Source organism: Choristoneura fumiferana, chromosome 16 (genome assembly GCF_025370935.1).
Source record: "Choristoneura fumiferana chromosome 16, NRCan_CFum_1, whole genome shotgun sequence".
Classification (NCBI taxonomy): Eukaryota; Metazoa; Arthropoda; class Insecta; order Lepidoptera; family Tortricidae; genus Choristoneura; species Choristoneura fumiferana.
In genome coordinates, this window is record NC_133487.1 from 19,362,214 (window position 1) to 19,385,804 (window position 23,591).

The 23,591-nt window shown below is 39.2% G+C and overlaps 3 protein-coding genes across 3 annotated transcripts in view; all 3 read left to right on the forward strand.

Annotated features, from left to right (window-relative positions):
- Window positions 1-23,591, forward strand: part of LOC141436299 (solute carrier family 22 member 1-like) — an 87,155-nt gene that overhangs the window by 11,695 nt on the left and 51,869 nt on the right. The gene's annotated exons all lie outside the window — the stretch shown is intronic.
- On the forward strand, window positions 4,242-13,771 carry LOC141436612 (solute carrier family 22 member 3-like). The gene is made up of 9 exons (XM_074099606.1): window positions 4,242-4,420; window positions 6,137-6,173; window positions 6,548-6,742; window positions 7,085-7,185; window positions 8,276-8,442; window positions 8,704-9,091; window positions 9,659-9,897; window positions 10,207-10,388; window positions 10,761-13,771. Exons 1-9 carry the CDS (start codon window positions 4,242-4,244, stop codon window positions 10,899-10,901), a joined length of 1,629 nt encoding a protein of 542 aa, XP_073955707.1. The 3' UTR covers window positions 10,902-13,771.
- On the forward strand, window positions 16,835-22,987 carry LOC141435982 (organic cation transporter protein-like). Its single transcript, XM_074098800.1, is given in 8 exon segments — window positions 16,835-17,343; window positions 18,187-18,427; window positions 18,636-18,891; window positions 18,982-19,304; window positions 19,380-19,514; window positions 19,516-19,681; window positions 20,827-21,008; window positions 22,238-22,987. Coding segments are annotated over 8 exon segments (1,719 nt in total). The 5' UTR covers window positions 16,835-17,092; the 3' UTR covers window positions 22,403-22,987.

Here is a 23,591-nt window from a genome sequence, read left to right on the forward strand (position 1 = left end):
AATTTTAATTAAGCATGCTCCTGTATAATATCATACTTAATTTAATCGCTAAAAAGTATGCGAATCGGATAAGAAAATACGTAATCTAATATTCCAAATGCAATCGGCGGTTGATTGAAAAGGTAAGATGGATAAAAATCACACGTAACTTCATCGGACTGCACCAGAAGAAGGTTTGCCAAGACATCAAATCACTTGACAAATAATATTAGTTTTGGAGTTCAAATCTGCCTAAATTTAGTCGAAACAATTCACAGTCAATTAGGTTCTACTTGATTTTCAATTTCAGGAGAGAACTTGACATTAATAAGAAAGAATGGCATTGATAATTATACGTTTTACCAGAGTTGCGAGCTGAGTTATCTAAATTTTACTATCAATTGAAGATAATATTGATTGATAATATTAATATTGATTGATTGATTGATTGTATTGTAATTTTTGGTTTGTGATGGTGAATAAAAATTTCTATTATTATTATTATTATGTTTTATCTGATCCACATTTTTTTTTACAATCAGATAGCTACAAATATTTTCAACTCTTTACGGTACTTATGTAACGCAGACAAGTCACGCTAATTGTTCAGGATAAATTGGACTCAAATATTACCTGTGCGGTATAGCAGCAGCGGAGAAAATATACTCGCTCATGAAAGCCGACATTATAATCGGTATTGACACCAGCAGCAAATTAATAAGCTGGAAGCGACCGAACTGTCCCAACTCGTTGACGAGCACCCAGTCCAGGTCTATTTCTTCTGCAACTGGCGTAGGCTCAGGGACACTGTCCTCGAGATCGCTAGGTTTGCCCGGCTTGGCCATCTTGTCGGTCGGTTCGACCTCCGGCGCCGCTTCACCGACCACTTTTTCTTCATCCATGTTGTCGTGTGGCGAAGGCAGTGTCCTCGGCCGCGCACCCTACTTATATGACGCCTGGGCTGAACTGCCAAACCTGATAAAGCTAATTTACAAACACACGTGCATTATACTAATCAAGTGACGGAATGCTGTGACGCGTGGTGAAGACGGAAGCCTACCGTACAAGTTAGCTTTCTCGGAAGGGTTTCAATGCGTAAAGATTAGGATTCACGTTTAAGATTGAAAGATGATGTAAAATGATTGCCAATTCTTTCTCAACTCAAATTTTAGTAATTCTCCAAAACTTGGGCTGTTTATTTACGTTTTTATGAAAGGTGATTAGTATTGTAGACATCTTTAGGTTGCTTTTTTTGCTGTGGAAGATGAAGAAAATCTTACATTATAACAATTAAAAATGTATAGAATTATTTAAACAAACACACACAATCACAATCGTCAAATTTTTATATACTATAACCTCGAGTTTGATGTTATTTGCTCACAAAACTGCTTCTTTGTCTTGTGGCATACTATTAAGAGCTATTTTTCCTAAGCTTGTTATTTAAGAATTTGGTCGCTATCAACGACACGTGTCTTTGATATACATTATAATCAATTACTTTTGATAAAGTGATTACTCTGATTACGATGGGCTGGAGACATGATCCTAGGTATAATAAATTTAGTGACATATACCAGGTGAGGAACTTGCTCACAAAATTTATTCATAAATTTCCAAACGTTCTATAGCACTGTTAGGTTTCAGGTACTTATGGGGACCGGGATACCGGGAACCTTCCAGTACAGTCCCTACTTGCAGATAACGAACGTATTCTATAATCGCAAATCGAAAAAGAAGGTTTAAGAAGGAAGAAAAGCTCCGGAGAGTCGCCCCGAGGCACCTAGGTAGGATGGATATGAGATACGAGGAATGGCTTCGAAGATTCGCCCCGAGCTGCTAAGGTAAGACGGTTATGAGGATTGGCTCTGTAGAGTCGCCCCGAGAGGCCTAGGTAGGATGGTTAATAGGAATGGCCCCGGAGAGTCGCCCCAAGCATCCAAAGGTAAAGGTTAGAAGGAAAATCACAAGAAAGAATTTGCGAACACAGAACACAAAATAATAAACAATAATAACCAAACACCATTTCCAAATTAACGTACCATTGACTAATTAATTATTTTGTATTAACTGTGAGCCGGTCTTACTAAACTTATTTAAGCAATAGTACTTTGTGCATTAAAATGAATTTATTATTATTATTTATTATTATTATTATTAAGAGGCGTAAGTAGGGGATTACTAACGTGAGTCTATTAGAAGCCCGACGCCGGAGGCGGAGGGCTTTTAAGGGGCTACCCGAGGTTTTCATCGATTTTTGACAAATTTTGAATCGTATCTCCTACTTTTGCACTACAGATAGAATTTTAAGTCAAACGGCTCTCCAATCTTTTATCTCCATTTTGTCTACCGAATTTTGAAAAAAAAATAATAGGTACTTAATTTTGTATAACTCTTCAACATTGTCTGAAAAAACACTTATTTCGTATCTCTATTGACGTGAAAGATCTAACATATACAAAATCTACATATTTGGGTTCGTCTTTGACGTCTCTAAAAACTGGGCGAGGGTTTTCATTTGAAACTAATTAACACAAAAGTTATGACCAGAAAACCAGTCTTTTGGCTTAAAATTGTTCAACTTTGATGCCAAATATCTCGAAGACAATTAACTTTGAACTAAATATGTGATTTTGAATATGAAACTACCGTGAGACTCACTCATATTAAATGATATTATAACGGATATGTGTGTGCGTGTTGCGGCAGCCGCCGAGTCGCGTGCTCCTGAGAGGAAGGGCTACGAAATAGCCCAAAACATGTCGAGCTAAACTCAGTTTAAGACGTGAGTTATCCGTTATAATATCATTTAATATAAATATGTGATACTATATTGCTTAAAGCCGTCGTTGTTAATATAATAAGCTACAAAAAACATTAGAAAACTAAGGAATTCAGATCGAAGGTCATTGGGGCATAGGATTCCTTTAATGACTCGAGTTTGTAATCCCCTTACGGCCCGTGATAAATATACACAATGATTTTCATCACATTGCTAGGAAAAAAATACAGAAAATTAAGATATATTTTGTGTCTTAACACTTCGGCAAACAAAACTCGTTAAAAGAAAGACGCTATATAAACAAATGAATAAAATAATGGCTACCCGCCAATACAGGAGGCTACTACTAAATTCGAAAATCGAAGTTCGTATCGTACCGTCCCTCTCACTCTCGTATTAAATCATATTTGCGTCAGCAAAACGATACGAACTTCTATTTTCAAATTGCGTAGTAACCCCACTGTCACTTTTTTCGAGTCGTCTACCATAGATAATGCTAAGCTAATTATTCCAACACGATAAAAAAATATCGATAAAAATAAAAACGGCTAAGTTTGCTTGAGAATTATTAGTAGTTTAAGAGTAAATAGCAGACTAAGGTATGAAATATAAAATACGAAATCCTTAGAAAAATATCACTAATTGTTTTCGAAATGTCTGCGGAACCCTATTTTGGAAGTGTCCGGCACGCTCTTGGCCGGTTTTTTAACCAGCTTATAATGTGTCCCACTGCAGGGCTTTTGCCTCCCCTTTCTTATTCCACTCGTCTCTACTTGCCAATCCGACTGGAATCGGTCCAAGTCGTCCCGCCATCTCCTCCTAGGACTGCCTCTGCTCCGGTGCCCGTCGCATGGAACCTAATCGATCAAAAGCCAAATCTTCATTATTTGTAGAGCCCCACGATTAAATTATAGCAATCAAATCCCAAGCAGCATGTTGTGAAGCCGTGCGCCGTAATAGTCTAACAAGACATAATGATGGAGGAAATAGGTTGACATTATGTGAACCATAATAGACGCGATACTGACGTAAGATAATTCCTCAGTTTATGGCATCAAATAGCAGAGGCCCAGTCGCTACCTCGAAGCAGTAGCCGGTGGGGTTATACTGTCACTGAATTTTGTAATAAAATCAGTTCCCGGTTATTATAGAGGTGTACAATTGCTGACGTTGGAAACGAATAATCGCATAACAAAAGATGCATTCTTTGCTATTTATACCTCTGATTTCTTAAAAAACTTTTTAAAAAAATATTTGCTCTGAAAAAGCTTCGGACACCTAAGTCTACCTGCATGAAAAGATCAGTGACGACAACTAAAAAGGAACTTTAAGCTACATTAGCCACTTATTACCCTGCGAGACAGACCATGCCTATAGTGGGGAGTCAGCATACATGTAAATGTTTTTTATATTTTTGAAAATTAACTATTATAATTTGTATTCATATTCCAACTGGCCATTAAAGTCTTGGACTTAAGTCATGCCCCAACCTCGGACCCTGGTGATATCGGTGAAGGACACGGAGTCAGTGTCCCTGGGCGCAATGGCCAAGTTCGGAAAGTTTCAATGCTGGCAGTACGCTCTGGCAATGCTGCCGTTGCTGTTTACAGCAATGAGTAACATCAACTACGTGTTCGCTGCAGCCGCTGATGAGGCCAGGTATGTTAAGATTAAAGAAATTTAAGATAAAATAATTTCTGTCCCTAGCGGCGGATTGTTTTTGATAGGTGAGGATTTCTTCGAAAGCGCTGCTAGACTAAAAAAAACCATATAAAAGAGGGTAGTATTAAGTAGTAAGCTGGGAGTAATTATATCAAAACGAGGGAAGCTGTGTTTATTGACACAGTTGGTATAGATAAGATGGAAGAAAGTGACCTGTGCTATCTTCGCTTACGATTTGACGTTATAATAATCAAAACACAAGCCTAATATGCATAAAAAATGGAGTTATTTCATTTGTGTTTTTTTTTTATTGACGTTAAACTAATCATGATTGACTTAAAACCAATCTCACCTTATGTACAGTGCAGATGAGGCCAAAGATGTTTCAGGAATTAATTCTGCAAAAAAGTTAGGATTAGGAACGAGTAATTTGGAGTATGATAAATGAACCAGAGTTGAGAACTGAGTTTCTCAACGGATTCTTCTCAACGGAGGTTTTTCTGAACCGGTGGTAGTTTTTATTTTTCAATATTCATAAATGCTAGTTATAAATGGCCTAAATTGAATAAAGATATTTGTTTTTTTTTTGACCAGGGGACAAAAAAAGACGTCTTACGAGTACATGAATTCAGCAAGAACCATAAATAATAAATAATATACGCTTACTTATGGCAATAGTCGGGGCGGCGAGATTGCTAGAAGCGTTAGTAATTGGTTGAACTTTTAAACTTTCGTCATTTTCTACCAACCTTTTATTTAACTTTATTTGAGGCCGAACAATCGATCTACCAAGGTCCCAAGGTCTTATCTCTGGAAAACGCGTGTCAAGTTTTAGTCCAAGTAAAACTCGGTCGCCCAGATACTTACTAATACGAAAATTGAAAAAAAGTAGTTTTGACTTTTTTACTACAGATCGTTTGAATATAATCTAAAGAAGGGACTAAGTTTAAAGTTAAGATCATGTTAGAATAAATAATGCGGGCGATGATGTCATCGAGCTACTTTGCCGTAGTTTACTTATCATGGCAAACATGGCTGATGGGGTTATTACAGATAAGTGCAGCTTATGACAAATATACACGTAATTTACTGTTTCGAGAGTCGCAAGTCTATAACAAAATAAGTTGCAGTAGGTACCTAAAGCTTGAAAAAAATTGCCATCCTAGCTACATTTACAAAAACTTATAAAGTAATAGATACTTACTGGATTAGAGATATTTTTCAGCGTTGGTTTTAAATCCATTTTCAACCTAAAGCCAGCGACTTGTGAAACTACAACCAATCTACTTGTAAAGTGCGGCATAATTTTGGATAATGTAGGAAGATACCTGGTATGTCACAATATTGTGCTGAACAAATTTTTTGGTTCGTTAGTCTAACATCTGGTAGCATCGTGAACTCTGGTTGAGTATAAAACGCGTCCATATAGTTCTAAGCGGCAATTTCACTGCGTCGGTCACCTGATGCGGTCGCCGAATTAGTTTCAAACTACTTCGGCGAACGACTGTCGCCTTTACATTAGTCTGTCCGTCTACTGCGGCGGGCGGCCATATTAAGGCGGTGCCAGCTCTGTTATCGCACGAATGCGGCCGACTACCGTGTTCTTTACACTTTTGCGGTCGCCGCATGCAGCATGCGGCGAACGACTTAGTGTAATTGCCGCTTTATGCTGTGATAGTTCAGTTTGTGTGATTTGAGTGTGTGTTCTTATAGTGTAGAGGACGAGGAGCTGCATGAACACATATTTGTTGTATAGATGTGGCTAGGTTTGGCATAGGAAAAATTGTAAAGTCCTGACATTTTTTGTAGCAGAGATTTGACGTAGGTTGAAGGACGTTCCAGCGCGGCGCTGCGGTCCGCGGTGTACTGTATTGTAGATCTACGCTTCCCTTTCCTTCGCCCAACTCCGCAGCCTCTTCTCCGCTTTCAATTTTTTTGTCTCTGAGGTCAATTCTATAAATCTGGACACATGACAAGTCCGGCCGCAATCCTAGACATGTCCGGACAAATTCTGACGTATGGCAACCCTAGACGTGGCTATCTTATGGTCACATAATTGTTCATAGTTAATTGACATGGATTAACTGTTCTCTAGTTCAATTACTTCTAGTTTTTTGTACCCAGGTGCCTGGTACCCCAGTGCGAGGGCGCACAGCCGGCGCTGGCGCCACCGCCGTGGTGGCCGGCGCGCGCGCCGCCCCGCTGCTCCCGCCCCGTGCTCGCTGCCGGCGCACTCAACTGCAGTGCAGACAGCTTCACCAATCTGTCAAAACCTTGCGACGCCTGGGTTTACGGTTCAGGAATTCTATAGTGGCGGAGGTTAGGAGTTAATTTAGCTCCATCATTTCTGTGCGGGGTAAATTTGACAGTAAAATAAACCTAATTAAAATCATAGTATCGAGTTACGTCATTCAACTTAGTTTTAAAGATATTTAACTATTTAAAAAAAACTGAAAAATGTTCAGTACCTATAACACACCCAGTGGCAAAGTCGTCTATATACGTATTACTACTTGTCACAAGCCTCCTCTTAGGCTGAGAGAGTTTTGGCTGCAGTTATCACGTGGGTCTAGTGCGGATTGGACACTTCACACATAATTGTTACATTGCTTTGCAGTTGAATTTTCTTTACAAGATTGTGATGAGGTTACACTTTTACAGTTCGACCTGGCGTGCCAAGAATGGAAGAGGACGCTGGTCGGCACCGTCCATAACATAGGCGTTATGATCTCCATGCCTTTAATGGGGTTTGTTTCAGACAGGTGAGAATTTTTTTTACTACCTATGCTATGTATGTCTCTCTGGTTCTTTTTACGAGAACATGTTTTTGTTATATATTCTAGCCTTAACGAAATTCTGAGATTTTACTACATTTTTAACCGACTTAAAAAAAGAGGAGGTTATAAGCTTTAATTTAGTTTCACCTGTCCCGTTGTCTGTCGTTTGTCTGTAATCAAATCTTACAAGTTAAGTTCGACCAACTTCTAGCAGTTGGACTGACTTGAAAGGTACACTTATGTAAATTGCGTGACAGACAATACAGTAATCTGGCAGTGACATTCTGGTAGTCCGACCAAATTCGTCTCCACAGGACGGAACTCTTCAACGGTTAATGGCATCGACCTGAAATTTGGTATGCAAATGTAGTTTGGTTGGCAATACAAGTACAGTCAACAAAACGTACAGTCAGCAAAAAAAGCTTGTATTAAAAATGAAATATTTACCAAAAGCTTATTTGAGAGAATTCTCAAAAATTTCGTCGTGGTCTTTCTTTACATTAACTTCATTTACGACTTCTTCCAAGTTGTTCTTATACTCTTGACAGAGTGGTCGTGGTCGGTTAAGGATCAAAGTGAACCTTCATGATGACTTTTTGGAAAAACAGTGTGGTGATTTCTTCTTGTTTTCCACACAGTACTGGAGCCCGAAGTTCGTAGTTGGCGTTCTAATTGAGTGCCCATTTTCACATCAGGTTCCTGTAGTCACCTATTATGACACTCAAGGGAAGCGATAGGTCCGTCCTAATCTAACCTCCTGAGGAACGACGTAAAATTTATGGTTTCATAATTTGAACCGAACACCAATCAAGTAAAGTTCAAATTTCTTTTTATGGCCTCAAGTGAGGACTGGAGGAACCAGGAGGCTAAAATCGGGAGGATAAACTTTAGATTTACTGGTTAAATTTAAGGATATACATCTTGATCCCGAGTGAATATCGAGCTAGTAGTCTAAAGATGAAGTTATCTACAAATCATAATTCATCCATCAGTTCAGCCGTTCAAGCGTGAAAAAGTAGCAAAAATACTAAAATGTTTCTTATTTTATAGTAGGATTAACTAGTATATGTTCCAGATGGGGACGTCGCAAGTCCATTATAGCCAGCGGCTTGGGCTTGGCAGTGGGTGCCTTCAAGACCCTCACGGCTGGCCCGGGGTGGACAGGGTATCCCCTCTACATGCTGCTGGAACTTCTAGAAGCAGCACTTGTTACCGGAACGTACACTACATGTTTTGTACTTAGTAAGAATGTGTCTTAGTTATACACTGTTTTAAACTGATGTTTCAGACAACTCACTGATTCTTACTTCTTAGACTTGGTAAATATTAGGAGAAAACTTTTAATATCATATATATGATCAAAAAATCACGCGATTTGCTCTAGGCACACACTAGAAGTGCGCGTTTGTTGTACATGTATATATATACCTACCAAATGGTTTTCGTCTATTTTGAGTAATAGGTGTTATTCTTAAGACATGTAGTCATCAAACTATGTTACAGTGTTGGAGTTGGTTGGCAAGAACAGACGCGTCATAAGCGCCCTGGTCTTGGGCATCATGATCGCTGCTGGCGAGCTACTTCTGGCGCTCATCGTGTGGCTGGTGCCGTACTGGCGCCACTTCCAACTCTTCCTCTACTGCCCTGCCTTCATATTCTTAACCTACATCTTCCTTTTGGATGAAAGTCTGCGCTGGCTAATTGTGAATGAGAAGAACGATAAAGCTGTGATGCTGGTGCAGAAAATAGCCAAATGGAACGGTATACCGGTGTCAAGGAAGATGATAGACGGTATTCGAAACTCAAAAGTGGCTTTCGATGCTGATGTGGAGGTTGAGAAGGAGAAGTTTCATCCAAAGCTGTTGTTCTCTTCTACAATGTTGCTTAAAAGGTAAAAAATACAAATACACACTTGGAAAACCAAACCTTACAGTACAGTCACCAGCAATATTATCTGATACAACAAAGCGTGCATAAATATCTAATAGGTACTGATATTACTGATATTACTTGGGCCTGTAGGACGAGTCAGATATTGGGGCACGCTTTGCTAGGGCCGATATTAATGCACACATTGCATGGTAACTGTGACTGTATACTAAAGATGGACGATTCCAAAATTTTAACCGATACTGGCATATCCTGGGTATATTCTCTCTAATCAAACCACAACCTGACCTAAGTTTCATTATTCTTTCTTCTCAGATAGGTCCAACATAACGTAACGGACACTTTTCGAAAAATTGGTAGATTAATCCTACGAGTATAATAACTTGCATAAAGATCCTTTAGCGTCCGAAGTTTGAGAATTGAGATCGGTTCAGCAAGAGCACCCTTTGGCGAGTTTAGTTAAAAGACCCGTTAAGTAGCTTGACATTACTCCAAAAGGCTTTATAAAAGCCATCAGACGCTAAAAGAACTTTGGAAAACAAACTGAAAACAATTGGGTTGTTTTCAGGTTACTGGTGTGTTCGTGGTGGTGGTTTACAGCGGCGTTTGTATACTACGGGCTGCTCATCAACTCGGTGTCTCTACCAGGCAACAAGATCGTCAATTTCGCGCTCTCGTCACTCTCGACCCTCATCGCAGAGTTCGTCGCGGCTTACCTGCTAAATAAAATTGGCAGAAAATTTACATTACTAGGAGGATTCTTGCTTTGTGGAGTCTGCTGTGTCAGTGAAGCATTCATACCTAAAGGTAAGAAACAATTTTTCACTAGGTACTTTTTTATGTTAGAGAGGCCAGACAAACGAACTAGTGGGTCACCTGATATTAAGTGATCATCACTGTCCATTGACACCCGCAGCACTTTACGCGATGCCAGTGCGCTGTCGGCCCTGCAGAAAATTGTACACTCGCCTCTTAAAGGCACCCAGGTTGTAACTCGATGGGAAGACCCCAGCGGGAAGCTCGTTCCAGGTTTACTTACCTATAAAAAATACGGCACGTATCCTCCTGGTGGTCCCTCTCTCATGAAAATTACCAGGTTAGTTTGTCTTGTTACAGCGGCCACGACGGAGCTCATAGTGATCTTCCTACTGGGAAAAATGTGTATTTCCGTGTGTTTCAACGCGATCTACGTGTATACGTCAGAGTTGGTGCCGACGAGCGCGCGTGGCTGCCTAGTGGGCGCGTGCTCGATGCTGGCGCGCGTAGGATCCGTGCTGGCGCCACTGACACCGCTGCTGGTGAGTGCTGGCGTCACTGACAACGCTGCTGGTGAGTGCTGGCGCCACTGACACCGCTGCTGGTGAGTGCTGGCGTCACTGACAACGCTGCTGGTGAGTGCTGGCGCCACTGACACCGCTGCTGGTGAGTGCTGGCGTCACTGACAACGCTGCTGGTGGGGGGTTGAGTCACTGATGCCACTACTAGTGAGTGCGTGCGACCAACGCGCATGTGGACGGCTTGGCTCGATGTTATTGGTGGGTTCTGCATCAAGACAGGGTTTATTCACTTACATCAGTCAGCTAAACGCTTATAGACATCCTCGTCTAGACACTGATTTTAAATGGTTGTTGTCATAAAAAAGGAAAGTAACTTTTAGTGATATGTGACAGGGAGCGTGGTGGCCGCCGATGCCGATACTGCTGTTCGGCGGCGCAGCGCTGACGGCGGCGGGGGCGACGCTCACGACGCCCGAGACGCTGCGCCGCGCCCTGCCTGATACCGTCGCCCAAGCCACACAACAGCAGCAGTGAGGGGGGGGGGAGGGCTACTGACAGCGACAGACGCTTTGCCGCGCGTTGCTGATACTGTCGCTCAAGCCATACACCAGCAGTGGTGAGGGGGGCTACTGGCAGCGACAGATACTTCGCTAAAAAAGAAATATAAGAAACCAACTTTAGCGCGCGGCTAATACTTTGTTTTCGTGTTATGGGTTGATTTTTCGGAGGATTATGTAAATACAGATGTATACTTACACGTTTTTAGACAGATGGTGCAAATTTTCATATTCGAAATCAACCCAATCATAAATAATTCGTAATATAAGTACAAACTTTGGACGCCCGCTTATTTGGGTGTATTCCGACTAGTTCCATTGACAGTACTATCTAGTTCTATAATTTTACATCACACTTGCTCGTAAACAGTGTCGAAACATGCAGGCTACCTTGGTTGCAACCCCCCAAACAAAACCCTTAACTTAATTGCCCGTACTAATTTTGTTGTCATGAAGCCCAAGATCGGTAAATGAATGAATGAATGAATGATAATTTATTCGTTAAATATGGTTAGAACAGGTGGAAAATAATTTAACAGTACTTAGTATCTAGCATATCCTACTGGAATCCGGCGTGCGAATTTAACATTTATGTACACAATGAATTATTTACAGTCATAATTATATTTAGGTACTACATGTCAATTCAACAATAATAATAGTAATAATTTAAATTATAAGCATAACAGTTGTCAGGTTTACAAAACTTTGTATTCAATTATTCATACATACATATTTTACACGTATTTTAAACGTTTTCGAAAATTCCACCCCTGAAAGGGCTAATAAGGGTGAGTCCCCACTAGTTCCATTGACAGTACTATTATAGAACTCTATGTAGTACAAACAATGGAACTAGTAGGAACACACCCTATTTATTTCAAACAAATAGAACCTTGTGTTTTTGTCCAGTGTACCGCTTCAAATTGAAAGTTGGTAAGCTACCTATTGTATATTTATTTACGTTTAGTTTGCGCCTGCGTCTTCGTCTTCTTTAAAAAAAGCCAATTTTCGCAGCAAAGGGGTAGACGGGGCAGTGCCCCGGGGCCCCCAAGCTCAGGGGGCCCCTCGGACTCTGACTTACAAAGTATAAATGACAAATCTGGAGTACGTCGAATTCGGGACACGACAAAAACGGAACAAATGATATTATTGACCATTTTTAACCGACTTCAAAAGAGGAGGAGGTTCTATGTTGCAATGTTTGTATTTTTTTTTTATGTATGTTCACCGATTATTCGGTCAATTGTGGGCCGATTTTCAAAATTCTTTTTTTATGATAAATAGTTTAGTTGTGGCCCTAGTTCATTTTTGTCCCAGAGCCTTTGGTTACCTAGCAACGCCGCTGACAACAAGACAAGTACGTATGTACCTATGTATGTACGTATGTAATATATTTATTGTGCAAAAGAAAAGAAAGAAAACACAATTGACAAACTTTGAGATGCTTGTACAGATAGTTCAACTCAGTTGTGCGCGCGGCCCTATGTGTGGGTAAAGCGATAAGAACACGTCTTGCTCGCACGACGACTGCCGCGTCACGTGAAAGTTGTATATTTACAAGCGCACGCACACATAGGGCCGCGCGCACAACTGAGTTGAACTATCTGTACAAAGGCGGACTTATCCCTTTAAGGGATCTCTACCAGTCAACCTTTGAGTGGATGAAAGGAGCAATCAGTTGGGGACCGACAAAACGTGAGTTTAAGAGTCGAAAATTGTGGAAGCTGCTATAAAGAATATAATACAAGTTTAATATTTTGGGCTCGGGCGTTGATGAGTAGGTATCTTGAGTTGCACCAAACAACTAAATGATAAATGATAAGACCCCGTTATCAAGCGTGCTGCCTAACTTAGTGACGTGCAATGTGAATAACAAACAGGTGGAAGAACCTTGTGCAAGGTCCGCCCGGATTACTACCACCATCTTGCTAGCTAATCCTGCCGTGAAGCAGCAGTGCTTGCACTGTTGTGTTTCGGCTTGGAGAGTAAGAGAGCCGGCGAAATGTCTGGCACTTGAGGTATCCCATTTTAGGCTTCTAGGTTGGCTACGCATCTGCAATCCCCCTGGTGTTGCCTATAGGCGGTGGCTCTTACCACCAGGAGGCCCACTTGCTCGTTTACCATCCAGTCGAATAAAAAATAAATAAAATAAAATTGAGTTCTCAGATAAGTTTTGGAGTTGGGTTGTATGGGATGGTACGAGTATGTAGCTACAAACGTCGAGACTTGGATAGTTTGTATTGCACATAGTCACCAAACTGCCCATTTGATAACGGGTTGAGTTGAGTCATTATTTGTTTGCAGAAACTTACAACTTACTTGATCGATGTCCGCTTCCTAAATGTAAAAGTAAATTTGCGCAGCGCCATATCAATTATAGTGCCCCTTTGGTCTACAATAAAATTAAAAAAGAAATAACGGCTATTAAGTCATTCTCTAATCATGGCTTTAAAAAGACTGTATGGATATGGTTAAGTAAGATGGGTTATGACGAGACTGAAAACCTCCTATCTAGGAGCCTTTCTGCGCCCTGAATTAAGCACACACACACACACACACACACACACACACACACACACGCACGCACACACACGCACGTACACATACACACGCACACACACACACACACACACGCGCACGCACACAATATGATGTACGTACAAGTGGTGGTGATGGTTATTTTGTCCTAATGGTCTTCTTTTTTTTCCAAATTGATAGTCTGTTTGTTCTTAACAATGAATCTATGTTCATGATAATGGTATCTACTGGAGACTGTAACACAGTGAAAACTAACACAGTCTCCAGGGTTCATATTGTAATTATACATGTGTTTTGAACAATAAAGATTTATTATTATTATTATTATTATTTATAGATATTTTATGGCTGGTTTTGTATGGTTATTATAACTCTTACTCGTAATGTGTCAGTCGGACAAAATTTTATTTTTATATATTAGGATTTTTTCAACCGTAACATATGTCTAAATGGCTATGACAAAGAGATTTGCATATTTTATTGTTATCAGTCTTTTTTCTGTGCGTCTTTGTCAGTGTATCGCGCTTTAGTGCGGTCGACGACAGTTAAATATTGTAAAAATCTACTCTTAGTATCCTTTTCTTTGATGTCACGTGAGGCTGAAGACTATTTGTCCCATATTAAATGATATTATTACGGATAACTCACGTCTTAAACCTAGTTTAGCTCGACATGTTTCGGGCTATTTCGTAGCCCTTCCTCTCAGGACACACAGCCGCCGAGTCGGCCGAGGCGCGCTAACAACATAATATTCTGCCTTTTTAACACATAATAAATAGTAATATCCTGTGTTTTTTTTACTGCGCCTACTATATTTTGGTGTTCAATGAAGAATAATTGTATTGTATTGTATTGTATTGTATTGTCAATATCCTTGTGTGGTAATTCTTATCCGTGTGTCTCTGGATACTCAGCCGTTTTCACTGCTGCTGTGATTATACAAGGGAATATTATTATAAGATTAATCCTACTAATATTGTAAATGCGACAGTTTGAGAGTGAGTGAGTGAGTATGTTTGCTACTCCTTCACGCTGAAACGGCTGAACAGATTTGGTTGAAATTTGGTATGTAGATAGCTGGACATCTGGAATAAAACATAGGCTACTAATTATTTAGATATTCTCACGGAATAGGGATAAAATCTCAAAACAACAACCACTATAAACGGTCACAGCGGAAGACCAGCGTTGGCCTCTACGGCCAACACTATGCTGAGCCGAGACCGCTTCGCGATTTTGCAAATACCTACTATTACGTACTTATTGTTTTTTTGTGTTTTTGTGTAATTTACGAAGTGCGAATAAATATTTCTATTTCTTATTTCACTGGGCTTAGAGTCATGAAATTTGGCATGATTGTTTTTAATGTAACGCTCGAATTTAATGAAAATTAGCACTTTAAAGTTGAATATTTCGCAACAAATCACTGAATCGAAAAATCGTTTTAAAAGACCTATCCAACGATACCCCACACTATAGGGTTGGATGAGAAAAAAAAAACACCCCCACTTTACCTTAATGGGAGGTACCCTAAAATTTTTTTTTTAGTTTTTGATTGTACCATTTTGTGGGCATAGTTTACTTATATATCCGTGCAAAATTACAGCTTTCTAGCATTGATAGTCCCTGAGCAAAGCTGCGGACGGACAGACAGACAGACAGACAGGACCCTAAAAATGGCTCCAGAACCCTAAAATGGTGCCCTCACTTCGCTAACACACAGTTTTTTTCTAATAGATCACCCTTGCTTCGCTTGTCGTCGTGCCTACCTTAACCCTTTTCCAGGGCCCAATTGCATGATAAAGTACAAGCTAATAGTAGTGAATTTCAATACAAAATCGCTAATAATATTAGCTTGTAATACTTGTTATGCAATCGGGCCCAGGATAGTGCATATAGCGACCTCATTTAACGTAGGTATGCAAATATTCGACCTTGCTAAACATTTATAATGTGGTACAAAATCAATTTTATAGTAAAGTACCTACAGTTAACAAAAAAGCATATATTAAAATTCTTAACAAAACTTATTAAGTACTGAGCTGTTTTTAAATGTTGAACGTTGTTTTGCAGACAAATTTTTAATAGAATTTCGTTTAACAGATTGTTTTTCTCATATTATTGTTTCATAGAATATTCAATACATGGAAGTGTTTCACTTTGAAGTTTGTATCATTGATTTTTGTTACAAAGTAAATTCATTATTTAAGTATTCAGTTCATAGAATAACAAATCAGATAGGTATTTTTTATTCTTATAATATTTAGTTGATATAAAACTTATTAAGTACAAAGAAAAACATTTCATGTGGTGGTAGTTTCTAAACATTTTAATTCATACCTGCAACAAAGGTTGTAGGTACGTTGTTTCGCACTACAACATTTTAATAGAATTTCGTTTAACAGTTTTTTTTCTCATATTACTGTTTCATAGAATAATCAATACTTACATGGAACACATACTTTGAAGTATTTGTATATTATAAGAATTATTTGTATCATTATTTTTTGTTACGAATAAAATTCATTATTTAGGTATTCATTTCATAGAATAAGAAATCAAATTAATTATTTATATATATTAATTAGAAACAATATTATTATGTCCTCACTACCTCAAGTTTAGTATACTCAGTAGGTACGGACTACCACATCTAGTTTCAAATAATCAATGTATATCCTCATAGATCTATGTTTCACCATTGAACTTGAATTAAGCAATTAAGCAAAACTAAGTTTTATGTCAGTAATATAAGAATTATGAATGTTATGATGTGTATTTTGGTATCGTGGTTTGGCAATTGCACTCACTTCGCACAAATAATGTTCGAACTTAGCTTTTGTGTTTCTTGGTGTATTTAGTTTCTACCACAGGTTTCTACCCTAATTTTTGTTTTCATATTAGTATCGCGGCCGCCGCATGTTTTACGCTCGTAATTGTAATTGTAATATTAACGCTTATGTATAAGTACCCGTAATTTCTCAAGTGAATTGTAAAATTCTTTTTGAGAATAAATTATGTTTTAAACCTAACCTATATTCTTTCTTCTTACATTATTTAGTTGATATAATTAAAACTTATTACTAAGGAAATCATTTCATGTGGTGGTAGTTTCCAAACGTTTTAATTCATACCTACCTGCGACCAAATGCATACCCTCCTAAATAAAATATAAATATCGTCAATAAATACACCGATAAAAATATTCTTTAAAAAACTATGGTTTGACACAATTGTTGAATAAAACAATTTCACTATAAAATTCGTTGAATTATTTTTCTATTAAATATTTTTCATTCAAGTAAATAGTAATTGAAAAAATAGTATTCGAATATAATAGAAATATTATATGAAACATTTTCTGCGAAACGAAATTCTGTGAAATTTCTGTCTGTGAAAGAAGGGAACACCATAACTACTATTATAAAATTACTTAAGGATTAATTGACCTATGACGTATGTTCGGAGACGAGGGTGATTAATTATTAACGACCGCTACTCGCTATTTAAAAGGTGGAGGATCGCAATGGCTACCACTTGAGCGGCTCGCGTGACTGCACCGACAACGCCATCTGTTAAGTATTAAATTAGAATCAATAGTTTCATCAATACATTATTACAGTCGCTATGAATGATCCAAAAACCAGTGCCATGAATGGCGATAGGAATGTCGAATCTAACAAAAGTATTGATTCAGAACAACAGAGTAATAATGCAACTGAAAGCTCTGGTCCTATTGATTTGGACCACGTTCTGGTGACGGAGCTAGGACAGTTTGGCCGCTACCAGCTCATCAGTTTGATACTCGTCTCAGTTCCCATGATCTTTTCTGCGTTCATGAGCGAGTTCATCTTCTCAGCCGCTGCTATTCCACACAGGTAAGTTACTTGCGCTTTCTTAAATGAAAATGGGATCCCCTTTAATCGCATTTTTTTTTATATTATTGTTTCGCATAATTGATTTGGCATAATTTATATTATCGCATAGTAATACTTTGGCCTACTACTTTTTTGGCATAATAAGCTATTAGAATAATTTCAATTGGACTAATTTGTATTAGACTATACACATTATGCATGTTATTGTTTGGGCTATTGATTATTTTGTTATAAATGAATAACAAAATATTAGGTTAGGTTAGATCACGTTAGGTACATTACGTTAGGTTAGGTTAGTATGATATCCAGGCGCGAAGCTCTCAAGCAATGCAGAAATAGGAGGTCTGCTTCGCTTACCTCCGTCGCCCTCGCCTTAGTTCCTAAATAAATATATATATTACCACAAAACTAACCTTTTCTCGTAGTGCATCAGGCTCGTGATTGTGGTTATGCACTTTGTAATGATGCAAATTTATTATTATGACTTTTGGTATTTATGCTATTTGACGTTAGTTTTCATGAAGATGATGCTTTCTGTGTTAATGCTTTTTAATTTTATGCTTAATGATGAGTATGCACGTCGCTAATTCGGCTAAAAGCAATTATGCGTAACAATAATATTACAAATAATTTTATGCCATCCAATAGAGAACCAACGAAAATTGCGTTGTATTGTAAAGTCAACTTGATCTTCAGTAAGTACAGTTAATGATATCAAAGCGAAAGATGCTAATTTTAAGTAGCATTTTCACGTGCAAGTGCTGCAACCGTTTTTAATATATCAAAAAAAAAAATACAAATTATGAAATGCCTGCTCTAACTTCCAACCCAACTCTCTTTCAGATGTCGGATCCCCGAGTGCGGAGAGAGTGCAACGGGGAACTATGAGTACTCACCGGGGTGGATTCTGAACGCAGTGCCGCCAGCTAGCGGCAGCGCTGCGGGCCCGGCCTCCTGCGAGCGCTACGTGCCCCTCGGAGGCACCGGCTCGTTGACCTACTGTCCTGCTAACATCTTCAACCAGGCCGCCACGCAAGAGTGCGATAGCTTAATCTACGAGAGAAGCAACTCTGTCGTCTATGATGTACGTAGCATGCAGATTTAAGTATTCACGAATTAATTTTACATGTTTTACTTCTTGTGAAGCATCTTTACACAAAGAGCTAGCTTTTCTGTGATGTAGTTCACAGTTAAACCTGCAGCCCCAATTCAGGCTAAAAGGCAATGATATGGCTTAACTACGCTTCCCAAAACAGCTTTAGCTATTGGTTTAAAGCACCTTCTTCTTGCAGTTTGACCTGGGTTGCCAAGAGTGGCTTCGTACCCTGGCCGGCACACTCAGCAAAGTGGGCTCGTTATTCGTGCTGCCGGTCACGGGTTACATCTCGGACAAGTACGGGCGTCGCGTGGCTCTCATCATCAGTATCTTCAATATGGCGCTCTTCGGCTTCGTTCGCGCCTTCTCCGTCAATTACACCATGTTCCTCGCGTTCCAAATGATGCAAACAATGCTTGGTGGTGGAATGTACAGTACAGCCTACGTTTACGGTAAATATTGTCAACTAGTCTTCACAATTTGTGATTTATTTTTCTTAATCAAGCTAATGCATTAATATGTTCCCCAATTTTGTTTTCCAGCCGCTGAATTAACAGGGCCGAAGTACAGAGTGATAACAGGCGCAGTTTGTGGTTCAATGTTTGCCATCGGACAAATGCTACTCGGTAGCGTAGCGTGGCTGGTGCAATCGTGGCGCTACCTCATCATGGCTCTCCACATCCCCTGCTTTATACTTGTTGTCTACTATTGGATCTTGCCTGAAGGCGTAAGGTGGCTCCTCGCTACCCAAAAGTACGATGAAGCGAGAAAAATACTAGAAAAAGTTGCAAAAGTTAATAAAACCACAATAAGTGAGAAATCCATGCAAAACCTTGTGATACCTCCACCACCGGTCACTGACAAGGTAAATTATTTGACTTTGGAAATTAGGGATGTTGAGCGTTTGTCCATTGCAATAATAATGCTTCACACTTTATAGTCAGGAAAGGATATTGGTATGATCCGCACGATCTTCAATTCGCGCGTGCTGCTCCAGCGCGTGCTTACGACACCAGTGTGGTGGATCACCACCACCTTCGTATACTACGGGCTATCCATCAATTCCACGGGTCTCCCCCGGCAACATGTACGCCAACTACATCCTCGTCACCGCCATCGAGATCCCTGCCAACTTCTTTGCATTACTGATCCTGGATAGAGTCGGAAGGAAGGTCACGCTCAGCGGAGGTTTCTTCCTTAGCGCCATTTGCAATATCACTTTTGCCTTTATCGACACTAACGGTATGTTTTTCTTAACCTAAGATCTTCTAAGGATTTATTGAATCAGGCGTCACTTTGTGGAGTTTCATATCAATAAACCAAAAAAATATTACTTTGCTCACGCGCGGCTTGCACGCTAGTCGCAGGTGAGCAGTACTTAATTGTTTTTAGTTCATTCCATGAATATCTAACGTATTTCATTTTCCAGTTTAAAGGATTAACGAACAAGATACCTATTACATAGGCTGCGGAAAGACTTATGTAATCTGAGCTACTAATGCAAGATTATCAACTCAATTGGCCTCAGGTCTATATTTTATGTAAACAAAGTAAATATTTTCATCATTGTTATCATTGTGATATACCTATTTTAATAGAGTAAGAATTTGGTAATTTATGTCAAATATTAGAATCGACATTGAAAAAACTGAATAGGTTTATCTTCGGCAAACTGATTAAATCAGTTCCACCGAATTTAAATATATACGAGTAATAGCAATCCGAAAGATAGAGTCTAATGAAGTAATGTAACCAACAAAAAATAATGGGAAAACAATACTAAACGATATTGAAGTCTCAAGCACTCATAAATGCTAATGATACCTACCCAAATGTATTTTGCAAGGAACTGTATTTTTTTTAATACAATTTGTGCAGAACTCGGTTGCGTTAAGAATAATGGATACACAGGAATACGAGTATCTATCAACTGTTCACGCATCATGAGCGATTTCTTTTGACAGCAATAAGATTTATAAAGACGTGATTAAATTTAGCAAAATATTACTCCAGCGAATGTGATCGGTTTTATTAATAAGCAACAAATGTTCGTGATTCAGTCGCATATTGTTTTATTATGGTATACTATTTTTTATTTATTTCATAAATCAAACATTGTCAACGCGTGTTACCGAACGGAAAAACAATTTTGGACTTAACTTTATGGAGGTACATAAAGGTTTGAAATTCAAAATTAGATAGAGAAAAATATATTAGCATGTGAATTCAGACGCATGTACCTAGCTGTAGCAGCATACCTGCTGTAGAGAAATGCGTTTTAGGAAGATACAGCTAATTTTTTTTATGTTAACGCATAGATTAAAAAAAAAAACAGGCGATAGTGCGGTATTGCACATTTAGACTATAACTCTTCAATTTGTTTCTAGAGCTCGCGACCCTGGGATTAGTGTTGTACCTGGTGGGCAAGTTCGGGATCTCAGTGGGCTTCATGGCCCTGTACCTGTTCACGTCGGAGCTGTACCCGACGCAGTTCCGCCACACGCTGCTGGCCTTCTCCTCCATGATCGGACGCATCGGCTCCATCACCGCGCCGCTGACCCCCGCTCTGGTACGACTATTATTATTTTCTATTTGTGGGTAAACTTTAAAAAGTTTGAAGGCTGATTCCGGATGCGTGAGCTGGACCAACCCCGCAACCTCAGTAACAGGTATTTATTTTTATTCATTTGTAAAAACTTACATAAAATAAGAGTATCTGATCAATTTGCTTCAAATCAGTTACGCTGTTTGTTGCGGTTGCAATGATACCAAAGCTGATTTCATTAACAAAAACCATAACCGTTATATATATATTTCTTTCTTTTTTTTTCAGCGATAAGGCCGCCTGTTACTTAGGTACCTTGTCATTTTTCTTACTGTGTACCTGTTTCTATATCGCTTACTATTTGTAGTGTACAATAAAGTCATTGTGTTGTACTTTCTCAAACATGCTCGGAAATGTTTGCGTTAATGTCACGAAATGGAGACATGAAGTTTCTCATTTATGGCTCCCTACCACCTCCCTACATAACTTCTTGGCCTAGGCCATGAAGTATGTATGAAAATCCATTATTGTCCGCTGCTCTAACTTTTTAATTTTGCTTACTCACATTAAACTGACATAGGAAAAATTACGAAAAACCAACCACCACTACTCTGTAAATGCGATGCGATGCGATGTTGTGAGTTTGAGTTTGGACTGAGTTTGGATGGATGGATGGACGGACGGACGGACGGACGGACGGATGGATGGATGGATGGATGGATGGATGGATGGATGGATGGATGGATGGATGATGGATGGATGGATGGATGGATGGATGGATGGATGGATGGATGGATGGATGGATGGATGGATGGATGGATGAAATATTTCCTCACTATTTGAGAAAAGCACTATACAAACCTCGGCCAGAACAGGGATTGCGCTGCACTCGTTTTATCTCTACCCCGAACTCGTCCGTCAATCCCTTACTTCATGGCCTCTGCAGTAATGTACCAATTACAAAGTCATAATATAACAATAAGCATTAAATTAATAAAGCTAACTATCCTAAACTTCAAATACTTACATAAAATTAAATGAAATGAAACCTAAAACAAATGAAGTACTTAAAGAGTACCCCTTTGGCAAGGTCCCGAAGGTGCTGGCAGCGTTTCATCTTTGAATAGCCAGGCTAATTTTTTGTCCGAGGAAGCTGCCAGCTTGTGCCCTATGTAGCCCTATGTAAGGGTCTCGTTATTGTATTGTATTGTATCAAATGATTATTTATTGAATGAACAAATGTTTTCCCTCAGATGGTGTACTGGGAAGGTATACCGTCGGTGCTGTTCGGCGGTCTGGGGCTCTTAGCGGGTGCGCTGGTCCTGACGCAGCCCGAGACTCTGGGGCAGCCCCTGCCCAACACCCTAGTGGAGGCCGAGGCCATCGGGCGGGCGCCAAAGACCGAACCCAGGACGTAACAAGATGGAAGCCTCTTGAGCTATGGTTCACCTGGATTAATATTATAACAAATCATTTGAAGCAGAAACAGAGCTGATAAGACTTATTAGTGACTAGCTTTTGCCCGCGGCTTCGCTCGCGTTAAATTTGGGGTAACACAGATTTACTTTCTACGATCTTTATTTTCGTGTTTTAATTGATTTTTCGGAGGATTATATTTGCAAATTTTCGAATTTAAAATCAACTTTGAAGCCCTGTTTCACATCTTCAGGTCAGGAGTAAGGAGTAATTTTAGAAAACCTACTTGTTTCTTTTGCCCGCGACTTCGTACATACGCGACATAGGATTCCCGTGGGATAGGAATAAGTGAATTGAATAGAAAACCACACTGTCCGCGATTGAATTGAAACAGGCTTCTATTATTTAGTGTATCGATTTTGAAAAGCTTTTACTAATAAGTTTTTTTTAAAATCAGCTCAGTTGTTTCAGAGATTACCCCTAATAAACAAAGAAACAGACAAAGTTTAAAAAGGCAAAAAAATCCTTACTTAGTGTACTTCTATGATCCTTGATCCACTTACTTACATGTGTGCCAAATTCAGGTCTGTAAATAGTTTGTCAGTCAGTCACGGTATTTAGTAGCACGGTATAGTTTTATAGGTATGGATAAATTAGGTTACGTAATCAGTTGATTGGTTTGGCGTAGGTATTTAAATGTGTCCTAACCGTTAAGGAGTTATACCTTCCAGCATCAGCTCACCTGAATAACCAGAAAGAATACAATTAAAGGTCTATACGTGCATATTATGATATTAAAAGAAACTTCCTCTAACTCCTAACCGTTAAGTTCAACCTTCCATCATCAGCTCATCGACATAATAAGATGATGTCTATCAGACGCAAATACTACAATAGCTTGAGAAAATATATTATTTTTTAAAAGTGAACTAGTGTGTTGGATATCCTGGCTGCACCATCAGCTCATCGTGTTGCCACCATTGCATTGTATGTAGAATCAAATACTGATGAAAAGAATCAAACACGACGATATCTGCTATTTTTTTAAGAGTACTGCAGTACTGGTGTGCTGGATATCCTGGCTGCAGCACCAGCTAATCCTGTTGCCACCATTGCATTGTATGTAGAATCAAATACTGATGAAACAAAATCCAAACACGATATATCTGCTATGGTTTTATCAAGAGTGTA